At 38.5% G+C, this 26542-nt stretch overlaps 1 protein-coding gene across 6 annotated transcripts in view; it reads left to right on the forward strand.

Annotated features, from left to right (window-relative positions):
- VAV3 (vav guanine nucleotide exchange factor 3) overlaps nt 1-26542 on the forward strand; it is a 248589-nt gene that overhangs the window by 174591 nt on the left and 47456 nt on the right. For all 6 annotated transcript variants that reach the window (XM_030574176.1, XM_030574178.1, XM_030574177.1 and 3 more), the window contains one exon: nt 22416-22552. In XM_030574176.1, coding sequence (XP_030430036.1) covers nt 22416-22552 — 137 coding nt within the window. The remainder of the gene's footprint in view (nt 1-22415; nt 22553-26542) is intronic.

Genomic DNA, 26542 nt, shown 5'->3' on the forward strand with positions numbered 1-26542 from the left:
CCACGTGGGTCCAGTTGAGGATGGTCTATCCACTGATTTTTATGGGTACCAGACTTGCGACAACCATTCTCCACATTACACTGCAGTTATCAAAATGTGTGTGTTTGTGTGTATGTGTTGCTGGTATATTTATGCATATCTGTGAAGAAAGCAAGAATTTGGCCCAGGGTTTGAATTTTCTTTATAATACAAAAGATTAAATGAAAGTTTGTACCAAAGGGGATTTAAGATGTGATTTAGGTTTGCAGGAAACTTTGCCTGGAATGGGAAATCTGAAATAACTCTAATTTTTTGCATTCTGAAGAGAGATCCTGCAAACCCTTATGCATGTTTTACTTTAAGCATGCTATTGACATGCTTCAAGGTAACCATGTGCATGAGGATTTGTGTGGCTCAGGGCTTATTTTGATAAAAACATGCACTGTGTTGAACATCTTTAATGTCTGTCTTTTGCTACACTTTTTGTTAATAAGAAAAATTGTCATAAATAGCTTGCTCCCCAATATTTGTAAAAACACAATTATTCTCTTTCATATAGAAGTGGTATATTGCTGTCCCTTTTATTTCCTGGTATAAATAGAGCTAAAGTGTAATGGATTCACTGTTTAGTGTTTTTAAACTAGGTTTACCCTAAACATTTATGCTAATACAAATATTGGGACTTTAATTTCTAAAACTGTAAAAAATATTTTATGTCAGTATGATAAAATTGGCAAAAATGGGAACGCTAGAAGCTTGTATTTCAGATTTGTTGCAGAGAAACTTGAAATCTGATCTGTGAAAGAATGCTATGGAAAACGTGTTCTGATTTTTAAAATAGCTGATTTTCTTGCAAGTATGGATTAAATCTTGGAAAACAGCCTTAGTTTTGGATTGAGGGGCAAAATGAAGATATGTATCCTACAGTTTACTGCAAGAAAACCTAAAGAATTCACAGTAACATTTCATCTGATTTCCAGATATTTTACAAGTGTGTGTGTGTGTGTGTGTGCGTGTGTGTGTGTGTGTGTGTGTGTGTGTGTATAGCATCTGGTCAATATCTGGTCTATACATGCTTTGCAAAATTAGTCTTTAATACTGATTATACACATTGTTAATAAAGGAAAGGAACTGAAGGAAAGTGTGAGGTTATTGCTTGCAGACCATACATTGGGAACTGTGCAATTGGAAATAAAGTAACAGAGATATGGTTATTTAAATAATAAGATACAGTGGGAGGTTGGATACAGCATCTTAATTGTTTTTATGCACATTAAACTGTGAAATCTCATAATCAGAGTGTGGTATTATAATTCCCTTTAAATATAAGCAATGAAAAGAAATATTCATCTATTTTTATGTATTATAGTGAATGTCTATTTTTCATGTTAGAAAAGTAAGAAATATTGCAATATATTCTGAATGATGTTTGCCCTTTCCAAGTATATGTCATAAGCATACTACAGTGTTTGATACCATGTTTCAACATAATGGGACATATTTTGCCGTGTGATATGTATGTCCGATTCATTTTGATTCATTTCATTGGGAGCCTCACCCCAGCACGGTATATCTAAGAGTAAAATCTGGCTTATTCAAATGTTTAGATGTCCTGACTTAACTGTAGCCTCTTGCTAAGCATTGACACAATTGTTACATGCATTGAAATTGCAGCTACAGCTGAATTCTATTTAACTATCACTTTTCATTACAAATACTAAATTTCTGCATATCTGATACTCTCATCTGCGGGACCTATCCAGGCAAAAATGAGCAAGCCCTTGAAGGCTCTGGATGATTGCTGTGTACAGACTTTTACCATTTATCCCCAAACACAACACATCCCATTACAAGGAATTAGCTTATTTCAAATGGAATATCATTGGCAGAATATCATTGGACAGTGGTTCTCAACCAGGGATACACAGAGGTCTTCCAGGGAGGTATATCAACTCATCTAGATATTTGCTTAGTTTTGCAACAGGCTACGAAAAAAACCACTAGCAAAGTCAGTACAAACTAAAATTTCAAACAGACTGAGTTGTTTATACTGCTCGATATACTATACACTGAAATGTAAGTACAATATTTATATTCCAATTGATTTGTTTTACAATTATATGGTAAAAATGAGAGAGCAATTTTTTAGTAAGTGTGTGCTATGACATTGTTGTACTTTTAGGTCTGATTTTGTAAGCAAGTAGTTTTTAAGTGAGGTGAAACTTGGTGGTACCCAAGACACATCAGACTCCTGAAAGAGGTACAGTAGTCTGGAAAGGTTGAGAGCCAGTGTCATAGGACACCAAGCACAAGATCTTAGCAAAGAGCATCCAATAGAAAATAGCTGTAACTGAAGACAGATGCTCACTTCAGTCTGTGGCTGACAAGAAGATTATGATCCAGCCTGTCAGACTCAGATCTATCCCTAGTGATCTACACATTTATGACCTCTGGGTTTGATTGTTGCAACTCATTACAGATAAAAATGAAGCCATATACCATGGAAAATCTTTAACTGGTACAAAACCTGTCTGGTTATTAACCTGGGTCATTGTGAACATGTTACCATCATGCTTCCCATAGAATATAGAGTTGAGTTCAAGGTCTCTGTACTGATATTCAAAGCCTGCAAAGCCACACTGGAGAATAAAACCATCTATCTTACTCCCCTGTGAGCTCAGCACTCCCCATACCCAGAACAAATGGATGGGGAAGGGCAGGAATCTGATGGAACCTTAGCTTGTTGCATCTTCTCAACACAACAGGTTAGCTGTTGTGATAGGGTTGTGATTTGCTGCTGCAATAAACCAGCAATAAATTACAGGTCCCTCTTCCCCTAAGCAAAGGGAAAGCAGCGAGGAAATTTTGTGTTAGAAGGTGCTATGTATCATGCCTCAGAGGGCCTTGGGTGTGCCTCCAAAAATCTGAAGTAATCATATAGGACGCAGATAGGTGCTTGTTTTATCTTGTTTTATTATTTAAACCTCAAGAAAGCCTAAGGGCCAGATTCCAATCTCTGTTGCGCTGTTATAAATATATAGTAACATAACTAAAGCCTTCTATATGCCATTATACCAGTGATCAGAGACTGACCCTAAGAGTAATAGCTGGACTTAGCATCCTTACTGAAGAGTGATGGATTCTTCTTCACGATGAATTTCTGTGGATCACAGTAGGAGAATCATTGGTGTAGAAATCTGAGGCATTTTTAATGTTTTAAATTTGCTCAACAAGTTAGATCATGGGTCATGAATATGGATACTACTTTGTAAATGTATATCACCTTTTAATAATGAATTTTATGTTCTTAGCATTGTTGAAATGCTGTATTAGATAATTTGGGCTTTCAAAGGACCATGCCAGAATTCCCTGATTTGAATTAAAAGACTATGCTACTAATTAGAAGTGCTGCTAAAACAAATTGCTGAATGAGACTAGTATTTCAAACATACTGCGTAGGTCTGATAATAAACAAAACCTTACTGCCAAAATATTACCAATCCAAACAGGGGAGACTAGAATAACAGGCATCTTAAAAACAACTATTTTGCTCTATTTATATCGTGGTAAACACAGAATAAAGTTAGCGTTTGTCTACACGGTGTGGCAAAATGTACCACAAGGTTGTTATCTGTAAAATGCTCTAAACCAAGGGTAAACCTTGCTGTCTAAAACACTGATACTCTTGCGAGCCACAGTCTTGCGAGCCAGAGTGGCCCTTCTTGCAGCTCTTTGCAGCATATGATATTAAAACACTGTGTGATTTAATTATTAACCAATCAGGATGCTTTTGTTATGTTATTGACCAATTGAAAAAAATACTTGATTAGATATTTTGCTGTGAGAATATATATTTACTGTTTAAATAAGAGTATATTGTACCATAGTAAAGGAAACAATGAATTCACACTACTGTGCCTCTTTTGGGTAGTGTTGATTGCTAATTTGGCTCCTGAACCACTGAGTTCTTAGTATCACTGCTCTAAAAGCTACCTAGTTCCCTTTAATGTAATCCTGAACTAGGACTACATTAATGCAAATGAAGTACCTTTTAGAGCTGAATGTACACAGAGCAGTTGCACTACATGTTAGAGCACACCTTTAGTGCATTTTGCCAGCACTGTGAAGACAAGCCCTTCGAAAGCACTGGAAATATTCTCAAGGCCATTGTAGAGACTTGAAGGAATTCTTAAACTTCTATTTTGGAAGAGTAGGTTGCCTGATAATTAACAACTGTGATAAAAACAGAACACATACATTTGCATGTTTCACTGCAGATAATTTTTCACACTATGTAGCTTTATATTTGCTAAGTCTTCACTAAAATGTTTCATTATAATAGATTAAACTATTAAAACTGAAAAGGGCTTTGATGAGTCACATGTAAGAAATTTGTTTAACTTTTATGGTTTATCCTATATACAACATTATTCAACTTCACTGTAATATTTGTATTGACAAATCTAACAATACATTTTGTATGCATTTGTAAGCATGGATAGAACATCACAAGTAGGTTGCAATTATACATAAGGAAATACTGAATGAAAGGTAATATGGAACATAATTATATTGTTGGTTTAAAATTCTAGGCAGTGATTTTCCTGAAAACCTGTCTGGAAGTAACACAGGGAAAAGTTTGCAAAATATCTAATTTTATTGAGGGGGGAAAAAGTCAATCCCAGTGTTAGTCTATTGTTGTTCCTTGTCCACATGTTTATTTGTTACCTCTTCAATCTTCACATCTGCTTTTATTTCACCCTTTTTTGTAAGCTGGAACAGTGAGACAGTGTGTGTTATTTCAAAGTGATTCTCTGTCAATATGCTTGGGCAATAGCTTCATTTTCCTTTGTCCTGGGGTACAGCTAGAGCTGGATGGGAATTTTTCAGTGACACATTTTTTCACTGGAATAATACAAATTGTTGAAAATGAAACTGTAGGAAAGGAACAGTTTCCACAGATATCTCCCTGATTTGAAAAAATACTTGGGGAAAAAGTTTCGAATGTGTCAAAATGTCCCTTTATGGCATTTTTTAAATTAAAAGTTTTGTTTTTTGCTTTGGAAAATCTTGTTTTGAAATTTTAATGTATACTAAAAAAAGTTAGAATAAAAAAGGTCAAAGCTGAAACATAATGTTTCAATTGACCCAATCAGATTTTTTTTTTTATCATCGGTTTGTGTAAATCTTTGAGATTTCAACTTTTTGTCCCAGTTCGAGGTGGTGAGGGGATGTTTTGAAATAGAAAACTTTTTCTGTATGGGAAAATCATTTCCTGCCCAGTTGCTGATGTGCAATACTCAAATCCAAAGACAATATGTCAGGACATTAAACTCTGTGCTCTGGTGCCCTTAGATCTGGCCCTTCAGGTGTAACTTTACCAGAACGTAGTAAGGTCAGCTGTCTTCTGACACATTCGTGTGTAATGTGGGTGGGATAAAATGGCTCTAAAACTGTTTTAGTGAATTGTTACAGCCCCATTTCCTTGAATGCTGTAGCACAAATAGATTCCCCCAAACAGTTCTGTAACAGTAGTGTGTCTCACACTCTGCAAACAAAAGAGGAGTTAGGATGTGTACCACCCCTAAGCATGCTGAACCCATCAGGTAAAAAAGTATCTGCTGTCTTACCCAACTAAATATTGAGCTAGATGGTTGCTAACCTATATTGTGATTTCTCATCTCAGGGCTTAATACTACTGCTACTTTTGCTGTAGCACTGATGCTAAGTGTAGGTATTTCCTCTCCCGAGAATAGTGTATCATGATGGCACAAGAACCAACTTGCCTAATGCAAAGTTTTGTCTTCATGTGAAGTGTTTCAGTCTGGGTTTCTTGTCCTTTATTTGGGTTAATGTATTTTAAATAAAATTTACTTTGAGATTCATGGTAGGGTGGGATGTCATTTACCTGAGCACAATGGATGTATTTTATTTCAATATATTTGCATAGCTCCCATTTGCCCATTTGCATTCGTTTTACTTACATTTTCTGTATCTGCATTTTCAGTGTGTCTGTTGCTTTAGTATCTAAGCAGTGATCTAGCATTAAGAACAGAACATAGCCGCTAGGATACATCCTTTTCTTTTAATTAAACATCAGAAGACCCAGATGCCAAAAGATGAAACACATTTATTTTGTCAAACTCTTTCATTGTTCTTTGGCTAGATTGCAAGATTAGGCTGCAGGTGGGTAATTTTCTCTAACTTTTGGTTGTTCTCCTTGGAGCTGTTACTTTGCTTTGGTTAACTAACAGATTTTAGTTCCCTCCCAAGGAATGCAATGTTTACCCCGTGTTCAGCATTTTTAATATATGCCAAGGTCAAAGTTCTTCAAAACCCTTCTTTTACGTCCATAAGCACACTATATTAATGTAGATTGTTCCATGCAAAATGTGATACCTAAAAGAGAGTTGGCACACAGAGGGTGAGGATTAAACAGGCACAAATGGACATACACGTCTAAGCAATGAAAACCATCGAATATTGCTTTTCAAAGAACAATACGTTCCCTATAAAAATGCAAGTGTTCAAATTAAAGATATCCCAGAGTTGCTTTTATTTAGTATTAGAGAGACAAAGTGGGTGAGGTAATATCTTTTACTGGACCAGCTTCTGGTGATGAAAGAGACAAGCTTTCCAGCTTACACAGAGCTCTTCTTCACCACTGGGAAATGTACTCAGTGTGTCACAGCCAAATACAAGCAAAAGTCGTTAACACATATTTCAACGGACCTTTCAAGGTGAAGTTGCCTGTTAACACCTCTCCAGTCACCGTGGTCCAGGGAGCTTGGGAGGGTTTTTAAGTGGGTTATAGATTGTTGTAATAAGCATAAATCCAGTTTCTCTATTCAGTCCTTGATTTTTAGTAGCTAGCAATGTCATGAATTTAAGATACGAATTTAATTAGTATTGTCAGTAGAAGAGAATGGCATGTCAGCAAAACTGTTATTTACAGGGACTTGTAAATCTCCCATTAATTTGCAAGGGCAAAATGTCACTTACCTGTATATTTCCATGTCTGTTTTTGATTGTTAGAGTTCTAGCATTCTCAGAAAGCAAAACAGAGATAATAAGGCAATGAATTATAATAATCATAACAAGTCACTGAATTTTAATATTACTCAAAAAGATATGGATTTTTTGTGATTCATTCATTTAATTTGATCACTACTGAGAGTAATGCTTACACAAAGAATGTAGGAAACACTGTAAACATTTCTAAGGGCTAAATGTTCCCCTCCTGTGGGAGAAGAAATACTGCTAAAACTCAATTAGGAGAACTTTGCAGAGTTGCTGCTGCACCCTGCCCTCATCAGGGGAAGGTTTTGTGGCCATGTGACAGGGAGAGGAAATGGCCTTCAAACCCTGGGAACCTGCTGAGAAATTGTGATGCTTCTCAATAGAGAGCTTGATCTATGCATTTTCTGGGGCTTTCTGCTACCCCTGCTTGTTGCAATAATACCTCTGCACTGAGTCTACCTTCAAAGTTAGTTTGTTTTGAGGCAAGCATGGCAGGCAAGATAGTTACCCCCTATGTCAAGCATGGCAAAGGTCCCGCAAACTCATGGATTCTTAGCCGCCTGGTGTTTGTCCAAAAAGGTTTTTGTAGGTAATAGGGGGCATGTAGAAACACCAGTTACCCTTCTGGTGAATTTGGAGTTTTTCTGGCTTTAAAATGTCATTTTGTTTCTAGAGAAGTTACCAGTTCTCTCAGTATTCCTTGTTTTAGGTATAAGGAATTGCTCTAAAACTGGAAATAACTTGGTAAGGCACCTAATATCTCTACCTCTCAGAGTGGGGAGACTGATTTGTTAAAATGAATAGTGTAGTGTAACTGATCATTATTATTTAGTGTTTTTACTTTTCACATTTTTACTAAATGTACTTATTTAAAAAAAATATTTGGGATTCATTACCTTTACCTTTACATTAGGACACATTACATTTACATGGCTGTTCCTTCTGGTAGATGAACCTGTAATGTGTTAAGTGAGGCCTAATTTTCATTACATGATAGAGAGATGGTAGACTATGTAACAGAATTATTGGTAACTAATTTCCCCTTCCATGGCACATTATCTGTTACCAAAAGAAAGAAACGAATTTCTGTACAGGTGCCAATTATGTAAACTGAAAACAACTATCAGAGGGTGTCAACTTTGTGGTCTACATAGAAGGAACTTGGTGCTTTCCGTTCAGATCATGGTGGATCCATGTCACAAGAAGCACCATCATAATAGTCAAGGCCTGAAAAATGTACCTGACACTTATTAGCTAGTGCCCCTCTCTTCCTTTTGTTGGACCTCCTTCCCTTTCCTGGCTGCACTCCACATTTTCTGTCTTATTTTTGCTATAGTGTATCTTTTTCTGGCTTGGTTTCTATAGATGCATCTTTTTCTGGCTTGGTTTCTGTCTCTCTCCCTTCACTCCCTTATGTCAGTTCCTTTCCTTACACTGTGTTCTTTTATTCCTCCTCTATCTTTCTGTGTCTCCTCTTTTTTTCTTTCTTTCATTTCTCCCCCATAATCTTTGTAAAACGGACTCTTTCTTAGTACCATACGTCTCAATTTCTATATAGACTCATCACACACACACTCAAACACCTCCACTCCTTGGTACTACTTTGTGGAAAGTATACAAGATACGCCTAACAGCTAAAAGTCTATTAGCCAGAGGGTGATATGGAAAGTAGTGGTGCCCTAATGTCCAGGGCAATGCCCAGATGAGAAATCTGTAAACTTCTTACATCCACTCCTCTGGCTGCTGAGATTCCTACCAGGATGCTATCAATGGGCCTTGTTAAGGGGATCTATCTTTCATACAAGCTATTGAGTAGTAGCTGTCTCAGTATTGCCAAGCACAGGCATTCAGAAGTTACAAGTCAGCCCTCTTTCTTTCTCCTCCCCCTCCCCCTCCAATGCTGTTGGAATAAAAATAATGAGATTTAAAAAATTATGCATTTTGGTTTTTTATTTGCCTTTTGGTTTCTCAGCTTTTGGGGTTCATATATTCAAGCTTGTCTCTGTAACAGTAAGGGCTAATTCCTTAGTACTTAGAATTTTTTCTCCTTTTTTTTAAATGAAAACTGAGATTCTCAGTAATCATTTGACTCTAGAAGGTGGAGCTTTAAGAAAAACACTAAATATTGATTTTCATGATAAAATCATGAGAGCTGGCAATGCTGCAGGGTTGGATAAATGTAAAGACCTCTGAAGAGCCTCATGGCTGTTGCACAGACATGTTTCTGAAACATTGGGAGTGTATTCATTTCTCCTTTCCCAGCCTCAGGTTTTGATGACTTCTCCCCAGTGAATAGCCTCAATGTCTACCCAAACTGCTGCTCCAGAGCTTTCCCAAGCAGGAATAGAGTGAAATCAACCTGTTTCTTATTTCAGTAGAATCAGTGGTGAGCTGGAGCCGGTTCCCACCGGTTTGCGGGAACCGGTTGTTAAATTTGAAAAGGACTTTTAAATTTAACAAAAGCCCCAGCAGCTCCCTGCCCTTACCCCAGCCCCAGCTCACCTGAGTCGGCCTCTGCCTCCTCCCCTGAATGCTCCCCCGGATTCTCCTCCTCCTTCCCAGCTTCCCGCGAATGAGGTGTTCGTGCGAGAAGCCTGGGAGGGCTGAGAAGGAAGCAGCGGCTTCCTGCGGGTGAGCTGGGGTGGGGGATGGGGGCACGAGGAGGGATCTAGGTGCCTCATGGCTCTGGCCTGACCCCCGTCCCTGGGCGGCGCGGCTCTAGCCCCGCCCTGACCTCGGCTGGGCGGCATGGCTCCGGCCCGGTCCTGACCATGGCTGGCCAGCCTGGAGGCGCGGCTCTGGCCCGGCCCTTGGGCCCGGCCGGCTGGGAGGCGCGGCCCTGGTCCCGGCCAGCTGAGCGCCTCTACTCTGGCCCAGGCCAAGTGCCCCGGCTCTGGTCCCAACCCCGGCTGAGCAGCCTGGCCTGGCCCGGCCCAGCCCCCACCTCCAGGCAGCGTGGTTAGGGGGCAGGGAGCAGGGAGGGGGTGTTGGATAGAGGGCAGGGGAGCTGGGAGGGTGGATTAGTGTCAGGGTGGTCAGAGGGCAGGGAACAGGGGGATTGAATGGGGGCAAGGGTCCCGGGGGGGCAGACAGGAAGGAGCGGGGTTGGATGGGGCGATGGGGGGCAGGCAAGGGCAGGGGTTCCACGAGCAGTCAGGGGACAGAGAGAAGGGATGGTTGGATGGGGCAGGGGTCCCTGGGGGGGCCATCAGGAATGAGAGGAGGGGTTGGATGGGGCAGCCGGAGGCAGTCAGGGGGCAGGGAAGGGGGGTGGATGGGGCAGGGGTCCCGGGGGGTGGCTGTCAAGGAACGTGGGGGGTTGGATGGGGCAGGAGTCCCAGGGGGATTGGGGGGCATGACCCGCTTGTGGGGTGAGGAGGAGGGAACTGGTTATTAATATTTTGGCAGCTCATCACTGAGAAGAGTCATTGATTTGAATGTATGTGAGGGTGGATTAATGAACCCTTTTATCCCTTCAGGATGGTACCTTCAGGTTAATGCTGGGGCACATTTGCAGAGAGATGTGGGAAAACTAGTACTGCTCTAGCCCTTGCTGTTCTGTGAATAAACAGACTTTGCCCTCCAGCTCTGTCATAAGTGTTTAACTTTTTCTTAATCTTTAACACACAGCACTGAATTAAATAGTAACTTCATTATCTGAAGCATTGAGAACACCACCCTGTTTTCACTATTCTTTTGGGTTATTCTTTAACCAACCCATGTGGGGGAGGGAAGCATTTGGAGTCCGCCACTCTGTTAGTTCAGGTGGTAAACCTGCATGTCTAAAGCTGCTTTTGAATTGCTTCCCTAATTGAATTTGATGGCAGCAAATTGTATGAAGTATGATATATCAACAAAGCCTTTATAGGTAGATGACAGCATTCCTTCCAGAACGACACCTGACCTAGGCTAGTGAGGGTTTACTTGAAAATGTACTGATCAGTACAGTATAATTTATGATTACAGCACAGCAATCACCTTGGATTCACGCCATACGATGTCCTTTCCACTGCTTTAATGCTTGTTCACTGTAGAACTCTGGGCCTTTGCTTTAGCAGAACACTGAGTTAAATGAAGAGCAGGTAGGAAGACTGAAAAGGAAAAAGATCCCATAATCTAAAGATTTAAATCCAAAACTGATTCTGTGCATGTATGTTGCATATGCTACTGTCTACTTCTAGTGGTGTTGATTATAATACATAAAGTCCTATATGGTCTAGATCAAGAAAAGTAAGAGACATCCAATGATCAGCTGAGGTGTTCTTGCGGACATATTCCTAGATTTGAACTCGGGACCACTTCAGGGGAGGAATGTTCTTGATGGAAAGATCTCTGGAGATAATTGCCTTTGTTGAACTGCTGGAGTCAGTATGTTGACCTTTGAGGCATGGTTGATGTTCCCTTTGATTTACCCAATGTTTGCTTGAGGGAGGGTAAGACGATAGTTTCTATTTTATTCTCCATAGGGGTTGAGTGGTCTATTGTGACCTTATCTTATAAATATCCAACTGTATAGTTGTGGGGTATTCCTTTATACTGCCTATTGTTGATTCATTACGTATTTTGTCTTAATTTTCTGTTCTTTGAGTAGCTCTGCATATTCCCATTTATGGGTACTGGACCACCTTGTGGTGCCTTATGGCAGAACTTCTAGCAGTGTCCCCTCAGCATCATGACACACTGAAGGTGAGGATATGAAGAGGAAGAGCTCCCTCACCACCTCAGTTTCTTCCACGCTTGGATGGATGTGACTGCTCTTTGGAATTGGAGTTTCTTTCTGCATAGAAATAGTTAGTCCATTTAGTATAGTTAGTTAGCAGTTCCAGATTATGGTGGAATCGAAGAAACAGAGGAAGCCAGGATTCAAGAAATGCACTTCCTGTCTGGCTGTCTTCCTGGCATCTGATGACTTAGTCTGGCGCCTCATGTGCCTGGGAGAAGGACAGTTGCTTTCTGGGTGTTCGATCTGCTAGATCTTTACTTCCAGAGCCTATAAGGACAGGGAAACTTGTTTGCAGATTCTTCCTCTAAAGAAAGCCTTTGAGACTAGACCCTCTGGACCCAGTAAGGCCTCAGATCTTAGGTCTAAGACGTCAGTCTCTGCCCCAGTGGCTACCAGTGTGAACTGGCTGCAGGATCCCAAGAAGTTGCAAGCCCTGTCAAGGTTGGATTCCATTCCCACAGCTCCCTCAGTCAAGCCCTCAGATGCCTGAACTAACTGAAGGCCATGTGGTCAGGTCCATCTGCTCTGGTTCTGCAAGAGAGGTCAAGAGACAATTTGGCTACCTCATTTCCCCCCAGTAATCCAGCCCTGACAGAACGCCTGCTGCTACAGGACCAGGGCTGGTCCTGACTTCCAATTGCAGATTGAGGAAGATGGAATTGATCAGTGTGTCAGAATCTGGGCTTTTAGCACCTTCGGTTCTGTCTGTTGAGATGCCAAAGAAAAAAGAGGCATAGAGAAAAAATTCTTAGCAGTGCCAGTTCCTGTGCATCAGAGCTGTTGCATCTGCATGATTCAGAGAGAACTGCTATGGTTCCGAAGTGGAGATCTGTTCCACTCATCTATAGTAGCAAGGGAGATGGATTTGTGTATAATGTCAGACCGAGGTTGTTCAGATCCTTTGTTGATTACTGGGTCAGTTCCAATTACATCCGCAGTTCCAGAGAGCTCTGAAACCATAGTTCACCTTTCAGCTCTGGTTCACCTTTCACCAGATTCACCTTTCAGCTCTCTTTGAGTTGTCAGTTCTAAATGGGAAGCACAGGGTTTCCAAAAGAAGGTATGTTTCTCCAGTTTCAAGATCTTCTGCCTTGTCCCCTGTTAGAAAGAAGAGACTAGAAGATGTTGCTGGAGTTACTCTGGAATATCCTATGCTTCCTCCTTCTAGGACCCCTATAGGGTCTCCAAGAACTGGTTCTTCCTCCAAGGATGTCATACACTTCCACAGTTAGGTGGCTTGTATAGTGTCCTCTTTAAATCTTCCAGCAGTGTCTGTAGAAGAGACTTCTCACCCAATGTTTGATATCCTTGGTGCTGCTTCAAGAAGTAGAAATATCCTTAACCAAAGTTTATGGGTTTGGTGTATCCATCATGATGTTTATTTTGTGGCCCTATATCTAGCAGGGGAAAACAATGAAGTCAGGGATCATCTTAGCCGAGAGAGCTCCCAAATGCATGCATGGTCCATTAAAGAACAGTTGGTTCAAACTATCTCGAGCTAGGGTTGACCAGATGTAGACTTGTTCACAACAAGGTCCACCAAAAAGTGTCACCTCTTCTATTGCAGTGTAAGCAGGGACAGTCAATTCCTTTCAGTTGCCTCCTTTCTGTACTGAGGGAAAAGCTTGATATATGCTTTGCCTCCCTTTCCCTTGATCCAGAAGATACTAAGAAAGATATGTCATGATAGGGCAAGGATGATTCTCATTTCCCTGGCTTGGCTACGTCAATCGTTGTTTACTGATCTCCTTCAAATGTCTGGCAGAGTCTTTGCATCTTCTGTCCCCAGATCTATCTCAGCAGAAGGTCAGGATCATTCATCCAGATCAACAGTCTCGTCATCTGATGGTCTGGGCAATTGGACTTAGACTCTGTCTGCTCTTGAGCAGTCATTTTCTTCATTTGTACAGGGTATACCAATTAAATCTGGAAAACAGGTCACTAGAAGCTGATACAGTTTAAAGTGGACCAGATTTCTGACTTGGATGAAGGGAAGATCTGATTTCCTTGTGTTCTAGAATAGCTATTGTACATTACTTTGCTCGTGTGTTGTGTGCAATATTCAGTTACAGTTGCTGCCATGTACATATGGCAAAATCCATCTAGATCAGAATGGGTCCCATTGTGTGTAAGGTAACAGCTATCAGGTATGTGGTAAAGGGCATGCATATCAAAATCAAGGTGGAGGCCACAGTAAAAGATTGTTGAAGAGGCAGATGATAATATAATTCATAATTGAAGCATTCAGAAGCATTACTGAAAAGTCCAGTGTCCAAATGAAACCAGTTCTGTCATTTAGAATGTCTTAGATTTTATAAATATTTGCTAGAATCCTGTCCACTTTGTCAGGTTTCTCCCAACTTTTTTCCCTCCTGTGTTACAGCTACAACCCTTTCTCAGTGGACCTTGCTGGACACACACAATACTTATGAGAATGTATTTACATCAACTGCTCATTAAATCTTCTATTGGAAAGGCAGATGCTATTGTTAAAAACTGAGTGCAAAAGAGAAGAATGTAAACTTCTTCTAATATTTAGTTTTGTAATTTGTTCTCTATAAACCATCAGTGGATACATCTTCTGTAACGTGTGTGTGTATTTGTGTAAATGTTATAAACTGTAATTAAAAGCAAAACTAGTCAGAGAGCCTTAATGTCATAAAACTACATTTTCAAAGATTTCATTGTACACAGTTATGTAGGCCACCCCTCCATGAGTACTATTTAAATATATGTGTAGTGCTGCCCATATGATGATTAACCATCCATTTTGCTGAACTGACATGTTGGAAAACAGGGCCTTCTCCCATTGTCATGCTTTTAATATACTTTGAGTCACGCTGCCCATAAGCCCTGCCTGTCATATTCTTGCTGTTACACATTTTGGAAGCCACTCCTTGTCATCATTATATTTGTCTCCAAGCAAATAACCAACCTCCATCCAAAAGCATGCATCGTCTAAGTGTACCAGGATATTTTCTTCAACAAGGTACACAAGTTTAGGCTGTATACAAGACACACAGCATTGTACACCTCATGGTATTCAATGTTTTGTTTTCCACAGTGAAGTCTTCCATTCACATTCTCCAGATCCTGTCTGCCAAAGCAAATCTTCTTTCGCCTTTCATTATATACCATACTTTTCTTTTAAAATATACATGTAAGTGAACAGCCCACAAAACATACTACACAAAATATAGGCAGATCCTCTGGAATATCTGCTTAGTAACTCTTCCACGCTTCATTCCCACTTCTGTTGCCAAGTCTTGCGTTACTGATCATCCACAACTCTGTCTGCTCATGCCCTTGTGGCTCATCCTTTAATTGTTTAAATTTTGTTTGTCCTATTTAAGTTGTGAGCTCCTCAGGGCAGGTACCTGTTTAAACAAAAGTGTTTGTAAAGTCCTGCACACCTATGCCACTATATTAGAAGGAATAACAGTCAGCATAGCATCTTCTGTTTGTTCAGCATCTAATAAATGCCATTTTGTGCTTTCATATGCTATAGCACCTCAATAAACCCCACTTGTTAGTTCACATACCAAAGGAGATAGTCTCCTCACTACTTAGCAAAGATTTAATTGCAGAAGTTTTTAGTGAAGGCTTATATTTCTAATACATCATTATTTGTAAAACTATACTATACCAGTACAATATAAATTATTTAAATTACTTTTCAGTTGTCAAAGTAAATGAACAAAGTGCATGTTTTGTGGTATTGTTCTCTTTTTCATTTTTGCGTTCTTACTTGTTAACTCCCAACAGTTAGTAATTTCCATTGTCAGTTTAAAGTACTGAGATTCTTCCACATTTAGACATGACCCTGAAAACCCTTACTTAGACTCATTGAAGTCACTTGAAGTAAAAAATGGTTGTTTGAATGTGAGTTTGAAATGAAATATGTACAATGAAATTATTCTTAATACATGTTTATTGAAAGAGGAAATTTCATGAAAGAGAACTCATAGCCAGTCAGCGAAGAAAATCTATGTACTGTCTAATGTCTCCACCTTTTATACCATGCTCATCATTGTAATATTTGAATGCCTAGGAGTATTATCATTACCACAGCACAAAGGCGTGCACGTTATCTAGTTTTTCTCCTCTTTCTCTTGAAGCCAACCAGTATTGTATTAGGATTCACTGGGAAGCCAAAATACAAAAGAGGAATATTAAGATTCCGAGCACACATGTCTGAATGTTGAGTATAGAATGTACACCTAAGTTTCAGTTTTGCATGGAATTTCTATTGCTTTAACTTGTCTCTCTTCCTCTACAATCCACCTTTATCCATATGAGCCATCTGTGTTGTCAGTGATTAGGCTGTCTAACCTAGATTCTCAAAAGTAAGTGGGCTAAAGTTAGATTCCTATGTGCCAGATTTACAGAAGTTTTCAGCAAATGTAATAGGGGTTGCTTCATGCCCTCCTCCCCCCCCAAAAAAATAAACAAAAAACTCCAAAAAATCTTTACCTGTGCCGAGACTTTCTTAAGCTAGGAAATTTCACCTTGGAAGGGATTTATCTTTGTTTTATCAATCCAAAGTAATGTGTTGATGCAAACTAAAAACTGAAATCAATGCTTGAGATCCCAAATGTTTCTATGTGTGTTCTAACTTTGCCTAAAAAATGAGGTGTATTCTTATGACAAGATATGCTCATCACAATATGGGTATGCACTGTACTCAGTTCTGTAAACTGAAGATACATTCTCTATACACTTGTTTGTTAACAATCAAATCTTGTAAACACAATATAACAAAAGGGCTTCTTGAAGTTGTAAACTTTTTCCATTTCTAATAAAGACATGAATGCTGATCAGCCTGTGTTAGCAGAGAATTTTTCCCCTCACATCTTGAGCTTTAATTGCTTGCTGATATGTTTTTTTCAGAAGTTTCTACCCAAAGAGTAGCTAATGCAGTAAATGGTAACAGGTAGAAAATCAGTCCTTACAAAAGCTCCAAGTTCCACAATTAGAGAGGATAAACTAGAGATTGGCGGGGACCTAGAGTGCTGCTTCAGGGAGGAATTTAAAGAGATACTGTTCTAGGAAGTGTTGAAGGAGAACTGGAGTGAGTAAATTAAAGATGAATCAGAATGTCACTGGGAATAGATTTAGGATTGCAAAGAATTTGAATTTCTTTAGTACAGTTATTTGTCCTGGGGGATGGAACTTTAAAAGCTTTTATCTGTGTGGAAGTGGAGGGAAGAGAAATGTAAATATTTTTCAGTTAGGCTGTGGAGCTATGTTGTAAATTTGTCAGCTGAGGTGGGGGAATGGGATGGTGCAGCTTCCTTTCCTCCTCCTGCTCCCCCGCTCCCCCATATCCCACTAGAGTATTCTGTGCTCAGGCAAGAGAACAATGCAGTGGTACAAGGAGAGCCTTGCCATGGAATTTTCTGTTTAAATGCCTCCATGAGTGGAACTTTAAACAGTTAATGGAGGAAAGGAGGAGCTGAATGTTAAATATGCAAGAAGCCAGACTTAGCAAATTTGTATACTCAAATGAACCATAATGAATGTAGGGCCAAGTGAAGGAAAACTTGTGGTAAATGATACAAGTGGAAGGATAAATAATCAGAAGAAGAACAAAAAAAGGCAGATTCAAAACTGATTCTTTAGGAATTGTTAGTATTTCAGTTGAAAAGGCATCTTGCCTGGACATAGTGTGAGCTCATGAAAAGTATCTTACACATTTTTAAACTCAAGATACATAGAAACAAAGACATTTAGAACTGAGAGAACCAAACATCCTCTTAAGGCATCCTCTTTCTGATGCAGGAACTCCCACATCTTCAGTAGTTTTATCCAACATTAATTATATTCCTTAAATCCCCATTCTATTCAGAAAAGTATCCTTAAAAGATTGTGTTGGGATGTTTCATGTATATTGGCTCAGTATTGTTAATCAGTGCAGTGTAAACAGAAGTAACATGGAGTAAGAACATATTTTTGTCCCTGAAGTCAGCAGCCATGACTCTGAAGAGTCATCATCAGATCTGTAGAGTACAATAAGGCCTTGTTTGTGCATAGTCACCTTTCAGAATAGAATTGGGCATTAAATGTCCCTTTCAAATTGGATTACTGCACTTTAATGATAGTGGCTGGGTAGTTGCCTCATAGAGATTATTGACTTTGATGTTTTTTTAAGTGTCTCAGAGCCATCAAGTTGTGAACATAGCTGTTCACTGTATTCACACGCATCTCTTGTTACCCTCATTATCCCATCTACTTTCCCTCCATTGTTGTTGTTATGCTCAATTGTTGCTTTTTTAAAATCTTACATTAGATTGAGAGCTCTATAGGGCAAGGGCCGTGACTTTATATGTGCCAGATATATATCTCCCAAACTGTTTTCTGTGAATATGCCAGATCTCTTTGGTACTGCAGCTGTAATACCTCACAGTGGTAATGTCTTTTGAACTATATTTTACATCATCAGTTTTAGTTGTTAATTCTCTGTTTCTACTGAAGATGTTTTGTACTTTCATAGTCCTCTCAGTGAGGTTTACTTGAGAATATGTTGCTGAAAATAATGGGCGTTACCAACATTTAGTTTGAGTTTATAGAAATTTGCCCCGTACTACCGTGAAACTCAGCTGAATTTTTTATTCCTGCTAATATACACTTTTAAAATTAGTGATAGGGTTCTATAGATAACTTTAGAAAATAAAATACAGTTATTGGTGGAAACAGGCTCCCTCCTCCAGCTGTTCTGTATGTCTCCTCATGTCATTGGCATTCAAATGCTATTTATTCCTCACTCTCCCTGAGATTGCTAAGGAGAAATGTAGATTCCCCATTTTGGGTGATTGTTAGGAATTTTTGAATGTTCTATAATTAAATGTCACTGAGAACAAACTGCTTTTAAAAACATTTGCTTTGGTGGTAGAATTTATAGATGTTTAAAATGCATCATTTTTTCTTGCATTATAATATATTTTGCCATGATATAATTCTAAAACACAAATTTCCCAGCTATAAACATTATTTACTTTTGTTGATTTAGATATTTTTTTAAATGAAAAGCTTCTTGAAGTTTGTGTTTAACAACAAAAAATTGCTCTTGTACTTAACTGACAAACCTATCCTTTCTAATAATGTGGAGTATTTTTAAACAAGTGTAAGAAGTTATTAAATAGTTTAGGACTACTTTGGAAGGATACGAATTTTTAGATTTCCATTAGTGATATTTAAAATATTGCAATCCATGTTCAGTTGTTTATGAATGTGGAGCTTTGGGGCCTGTCAATTCAATGCTATAATGTGAAGCGTGTCTCAGCCCCTTGTCTGTTATCTCAAAAAACACATAAGTGTTCTTGTGATATCTGCCATCTTGGCTGATACACCAAGACCTCCAGAGCCAAATGTCCAGGCAGCTACAGCTTGAGCTAAAAAGCCTAGGCTCTCTAGCTAGGGCCATAGCTGACTCTTGTTTTCTGTGGATTGGGCACAGAAAGGGATCTCTAACATATACCACTGGGTTATATTTTCCTTTGTGGACTTTCCTTAGCAGGGTTTGATATATATATTTTTCTTTGTATGAACTCTTGTTTGTGAAGTTTTTATTCCCATAGTGAGGGGAGAATGAGGAAACAGCGAGATTCCAGATCTGAAATACAGCTGTAAACACCATTTCAGTATTAACCAACGAGAAATGCTTCTAAGTTACTGTACCAAATCAGCATTATTTGACACAGAGAAAGCTAAGCACAGTTTTCTGCACACTCCATCCATTTGCTGCCATTCCTTGCTATATGCTTCCAAGTACCCCAATCTTTCTCTCCACACCCAATTAAGATATAGCTGAGGTTCTGTGGGATGAGCTTTTATAGAAGGAAGAAAGCATGTGCACATTTCTGAGTAATTTCTGTGATTTGTGTTAGTCTTCATTCTCTGGAAAAATATAATCTTTTTTCTATATATTAAAATTATGGTTCAGATATAGCTCCTTCCACTGAAACTTTTCAGGTCATGAATAATGCATACATCCTATAGAGTCACTGCTTTTACATGTGTAATCAATACAAGCTATCTGTGCCATGTCTGAATTTGCTGAGATAACCAGAGAACATGCTCTGTGACTCAGTCAGTCCCATTATTGGAGGAGAGTTAACACAAGAGAGACTTTACTAGATTGTTATGTTAGGTCTGCCTCTTGAATATGAAAATCAGTTTATAGACCTTGTGAAAGTATCTCTTTGTGCAGTAAATATTTTTACATTCTCCAACTTGTTGCGATTCAGGATACGCAATGTGCCAGGTAAAATAAGTTTAATAGTTGGTCATCATATTTTCAGTTTGACAAATTGTAAATTTATGTCTCCCTGTATCTGTCTTGTGTTAAATACATTATGTTCAAAAATTACAGCAACAGGTAAAAAGCACATTAGTTTATACTGAACCTTTGATTTCAGCCTACTTTAAGGAAAATGTTTCATTTTTAATTTATATTTTGTTTTAAAATGCCAATATTCATAGAGTTGAAAAATTTCTTTTAAATTATTCTACTTTAGCTGCAAAGCAAATTTCAGAAGTTAAATTAACATGAGGTGTTTGTAAGTAACAACAAAAAATATTCATTATTTATATAAGCAAATATGGTAAGTAGACTTGAGGTAGTCAGGTGACATGACTGAGTTCCCACAGCTGCTGAAGTTTTCAAGTGGGCAATGAGAGTGCTCAGTGCCTGTGTCACTTGGGATCATTAGTCCATAGTCCAGCGCGTTAGCCAGTTCTTTTAGGAAACTTCAGTTTTGGCACCAAAAATTAATGAGAGACTGAAAATATCACACAGAATTTTGTTTCAATAATAATTAATGAAATCACATGGCTCAAGAATAAGAATCTGAGACAAAGCCCATGAAAGTCAATAGGCTTCTTTCTGGTGACTGCAATGGGTTTTAGATCAGCCCCTTGGAGGCCAAGTGCTGGAGTCTCATGTTGACAACTCACTTTTGCCATTGTAATTACTGTAGCATTTGGTCTTAACAGAATTAAGCATATTTGAATTATATGCAAGGCGCACAGGCATGATATATTTTAATGTCGTTAACACTGTGCTTTCTTTTAATATTATTAATTCTGTGCTATCTTTTTTACAATTCTACTGTTTGAGACAACATGGAATTTCTTGAACAGTGTTGGCTTGCTGAGCATTCCAACTCCCACTAGACTACCCACAGATGCTTTTAAACAAACCCTGAAATCTTTTATTTACTTATCATTACTGGGGGTTTTAAAATTATTTTCTCTAGAGTCTGGACCTTTTCTATACCTTGAGCAAGAAATTTGGACCTTGACAAAAAATAATTGACCACCTCGATGTATGTTTTAGTACAGCTAAATTTAAATTGTACATCTAGGAACAAAGAATGTAGGCCATGTTTACACAGTGAAAGACTCTAGCCTGGGAAGCAGTGACTCTGAAAACAATTTGGGGGTGATGGTGGATAACTGGCTAAACATGAGCTCTCTGTGTGGCACTGTTACTATAAGAGCTAATTTGATCGTTCGATGCATAAAGAGGGAACTCTCCAGTAGAAGTGTGTTTATATTATCCCTGTTTTGGCACTGCTGCAGTCAGTGCTAGAATACTGTGTGCAGTTCTGGTGTCCACACATCAAGAAGAATGTTGAAAAATTGGAGACAGCTCAGAGAAGAGCGAAGAGAATGATTAAAGAATTGGAAAATCTGCCTTATAATGATAGATCCAAGAAGCTCAATCCGTGTAGTTTAACAATCAGAAGGTTAAGGGCTGAATTGGTTACAGTCTATAAGTACTACATTCGGAAGAAATATTTAATAATGAGCTCTTCAGTCTAACAGAGAAAGGTGTAACATGATCCAATGCCTGAAAGTTGACAAATTTAATTGGCTTGTATCTCAGGACATGGCATTTTCACCTTTGAAAAAGAAAACAATTCAGATGCAGCCAATATTGGTGCAATAGGGCCAAAATGCTACCATGAGCTCTGCTTTTTAAAATGAAATATTAACTATATATCCAATAACACTTAAGAAAAATGAGTTTTGTTTTGTTTTTTTTTTAAAACAGATTGCATCAGAAGCATGGAATATTTGTCACACTGATTCTCATAGACATGTTCCTTTTAGTAGAGCCATTTATGGAACATTGATTCAAGCCTGAAGAGGTTCTCCATTTCAATGTCTTCAGTATTACTTCATCACATCCATCACATTTTTGTTTTGGATTACAAAAATAACCTTAACATATGAACCTTATACAAGGCCAGTGTTATATATACACAGAAAAGGATGAACCTCCTTAGTGATTAAATCAGCCTAGTGCCCCAAGAGGAAAGGAGGAGGCGGTAGAGATGGAGTTGATGGGAAAAATGATTCTTTTCTGTATGTGTTGTGCTTTTTTGAAGTAAGAAGTAGCCTAAAGAGAAATATTTTTCTTGAACTAAAAAAATATAGTGACGAGCTGAGAGAAATTTCTTATTTCGTTATTTGTTCAAATATCAAATATAGTAGCTGGTGAAATCTGCTTTTACTTCCTCCCCTAACTGCTCCTAGTTAAGCTCCTAACATTGATACATTATCTTTATTATTATTGTTGTTGTTGTTGATTGTTATTAATTATATATTATATATATTATTTTATGCACATTGGAATTTCTTAGATTGCCATGTCATTGACCAAAAACCTGTATTTAATTTTTGGCAGGTTTACCAAAAATGCAAGTCGTTAGAAACTACAATGGGATACCGCAGCCAGCGCCACATGATGGCCCACCATTACACATCCAGACTGGGGACACTATTGAACTCATCAAAGGAGATGCACATAGCAGGTTTTGGCAGGTATGGGCTTAGCAATGGCTACATTCCATTGCTTGAGAGAGAAAACTCTTATTTGCTCATTACTGTTATACCCTGTTTTTATGTTTATCATCATCATCATCAACAACAAAATCTTTATTTTTTTGTGCATTTTACCCAAAATACACGTCTAATGTAAGAATTTCACCTTTCGGATGCCAGCAGTGCTTACCGACTGCTTTTTGTATCTAAGGGATTGATCTTGCAACTCTCTACATTTAAGTGAGTAAGTTTGCAAGATTGGGCCCTTGGTGTGAACCATTTTACTTAAATGATTTAAGATGAAGAAAGTGAATGGCACATAAGCAGCAAGAGTACTCTGTGTGCGTTGAATTCCCAAGTCCTCTTAGACAATAGAACTAAGGGGCATGCTAACCTGATAAAATATTTGACTTGGATGAGAATAGTGGATAAAATAGTTATCAGAGATGGAGACAGAATTGTTTTAATTTGTTTGGGGGACGCCTAAATCAAATAATGATTGTTTTGTATTTATAGGAAAACTATAATCTATTGATTGGATGAAGGGGCTGTTTCTGTGGCAACTCAATATCCCATGATTCTAGTTGCTACTTCTGTTACAGAGATTGTTTTCTTTATTGAACACTCATACCAAATAAAAATTCAAACTACGGCAGCTTTCACATTTTGCTCTAAAGACAGGCATAAGAATTTTAATTTTTTCAAATTATATTTTCTTGTTTGTTTTTAGTTTGTCAAAAAGTGGGAGTGGTTGTGTTTGTGTGTGCACAAAATGGACAATTTGCAAATTAATAACATTTGGGGGAAAGCTGATGGTAAAGAAAAAGGTATAAATGCAAGGGCATCTGAAAGATGTCTGGTATAGCTGTTCCTGTGTTTTCTTATTGAGTCTTTTCTTTGAGAATGCAATGACCTAATGAATAATATATTGAGAATACTGTGCTAGATTTTGGGGGGGGTTGGGGGGGTCTTTAGACATGTTTGATTTTTATAGATTATATTTGTTCACTTAAGGATTGATTGAGCCTGTGAGGTGCCAAAAGCCTTCAAGTCTAACTGGCTTCAGTGACAGTTGAGAGTCCTTGATTCTTTTTAGGATCAGATACATGACTCTTGCCTATGAGTTATCACAGATATCCTTATACAGCAGGAATCAGACTTTTTATAAATTGATCACTCAAGATGCTCAAGCATAATCACAAAAGAATACCCAGCACCTGTGTACATTCATGCAGGACATAGTCTTTAGGACTGCTGGACCACAGATTCTCATGTGAAATGTAAACAATTCTAAAAAATACAGTTACCAGATAGACTATGACAGCTTCATAACATGCTATGCTATGTCATGGGTAGGCAACCTATGGCATGCATGCCAAAGGTGGCATGCAAGCTGATTTTCAGTGGTACTCACACTGCCCAGGTCCTGGCCACTGGTCTGGGGGGCTCTGCATTTTAATTTAATTTTAAATGAAGCTTCTTAAGCATTTAAAAAACCTTATTTACTGTACAAACAACAATAGTTTAGTTATATATTATAGAGTTAGAGAAAGAGACCATCTAAAAATGTTAAAATGTATTACTGGCATGCGAAAGCTTAAATTAGAGTGAATAAATGAAGACTCGGCACACCACTTCTGAAAGGTTGCTAACACATGTACTATGTAAAGACATTCAAGTGTGTTTTCAAACACTGGCTTATGTTTGTATGTAGGGAGTTTTTCAATTGTGTACATGTAGGGCTCAATCCTGCAAGATGCTGAACACTCTGGCCCAATCCAGAGGGGCTCTTAAGCACATGCTTAGCTTTAAACATGAAAGTAGTCCCAACTCATATACTTAAAAGTTAAGCATATGCTTTAGGGCTTCTCTGGATCAGGCCAGAGTTCCCAGCAACATATAGGATTAATCCCATGGCCACACACTGGTATATCTTTCATTTTTGGCTTTTGGAAAGCCTCTTTGATATTACTTGAATCTGTCATGTTGAAGGATTTAGGCAGAAACATGTTATGTTTGGCTAGTGGGAGGAGACTAGTAAGTGGGTGATGCTGTGTGCCAACAAGCTATCTCCACAGCAATCTTACTACTAGCCTTAAACCTTAATGGGAACTGTCATCCTCATTAGCATCTTTGGGTGATTTTTTTCTCGGATATGTTGTCAAAGACATACTCTGATGTCTTGGTCAATTTGTAATGCATATTAAGAAGTAACCGCAAAACATAAGCTTTTATTAACATCTTGACATTTACTCAAGGGACATTTTGGAATAGTTTTTTTTTTTTACCTGAAAGACCATTGTGGATACTATAGACTCATAAATTGACCAGAAGCTCAGATGTTAGTAATAAATAAATAGTTGTATGCACAGTTATGTGCAATTTTGTTTTTTGTTCTTTATAGCATACCTAGAAAAAACATAAAATAAAAATTTGTAGCTTGCCAACTACAAAACCAGTTTCTCCTCCCTTGGTTTTCACACTTCAGCAGCTAGAACAGGGCCTCATCCTCCCTGACTGAACTAACCTCGTTATCTCTAGCTTGCTTGCTTATATATACCTGCCCCTGGAAATTTCCACTACATGCATCTGACGAAGTGGGTATTCACCCACGAAAGCTCATGCTCCTAAACGTCTGTTAGTCTATAAGGTGCCACAGGATTCTTTGCTGCTTTTAAAATAAAAACTGTGGTTTCATCTTCTCTAATAACTTAAACCCAACCAAATACATTTTGATAAATGTTAAGAAAATCTTCCCAAGTGAAATATTTGTATACTTGGTCTCAGTCCTTAGCAAATTTTTTATTGTCATTTTCTCTGGCTCAGTCAAGGCTGTATACATCCTGGGTTCCTCCTCTTTACTCCCTCTCACAAGCAGGATAAGCATGAATTGTCCTAGAGGATAGCAAAATTCTGAATTGTGATAGGTCATCTTTTGGCCTGTCTCAGTGCATAAGAAGGAGGAGAACCCAGCACCTGTACTCTCTCAACTGTACGATCAAAAGCAAATTCCCAGAGAATATAAATTGCCTTAATATGAAACATTGAAAATGAGAAGGGGGGGGGTTCAAGCTGCAGTGGTTTAGTCCACTGCCTCCAGCTGAAGATCTGGATTCAGTCACAAATGAAAATGAGCGAGGTGGTTTCATGGTAGTATTCAGGCACAGCAGTTAGCATGACAGGCTTTCTTTGCTCAAGGTCCAGAAGTGGAATAGCCAGAGTGCTTATCTGTGTGTGGCTTGTGCTGGTACTACTGATCCTTCACTTTTACACGTAGTAAAATCACTCACAAAGTTAATTAAATAAGAAAGGAGAGGGGAAAAGAGGGAAAATTTGGTGTTTTAAATGGAAATTTCAGACCCTTATCTGGAACACTGCTGGTTGGTGCAGCTGTAATAGTGCACAGTCTCATTTTTATTATTGATGTGTTTCTTTTTCTCTTCTTTTGAGTTTGTTCAGAGGAAAGTACTTACTTAACCTGAGGGTAAGCTTTCAGGGGTGACAGGATGTATCATATAAAGTGTGATATAATGCTGGTTTTACAGGTTTCCATTGCAATTATACACTGTCCTCAGGGCAATCGTGTTTTCCATGGATGCCAAAAGCATACAAATGTGCACTGTTCTAGTTTCTTCCACTGTGAAAAACAACACTTATTTGATACAGACTTAGACCTGTAGCAATTCATTGCTATTACAGAAGTCCTGGCTAATGCCACTGTTGTTGATGGTCCCCCTATATTTTCAGTGTAACTCCCTAAAGAACGATAACTGTGCTGTGAACTTTTGTTCTTGGATGAAAAATTAAATCTTTACCTTTTGGGGGGAAATTTTCTGTGTTCCAGTAGTACATAGAACTCACCAGGGACTAAGATACAGTATTGTTATGTGAGGTCACTGCTAGAAGAGAGAATAGATAGACACCTGCTGGCTTGAAATCTATAGTAACAAAACAGTCTACATCAAATGTACAGTAACAAAACATCCAGCA

The sequence above is a fragment of the Gopherus evgoodei genome, chromosome 8 (assembly GCF_007399415.2).
Source record: "Gopherus evgoodei ecotype Sinaloan lineage chromosome 8, rGopEvg1_v1.p, whole genome shotgun sequence".
Taxonomy (NCBI): domain Eukaryota; kingdom Metazoa; phylum Chordata; order Testudines; family Testudinidae; genus Gopherus; species Gopherus evgoodei.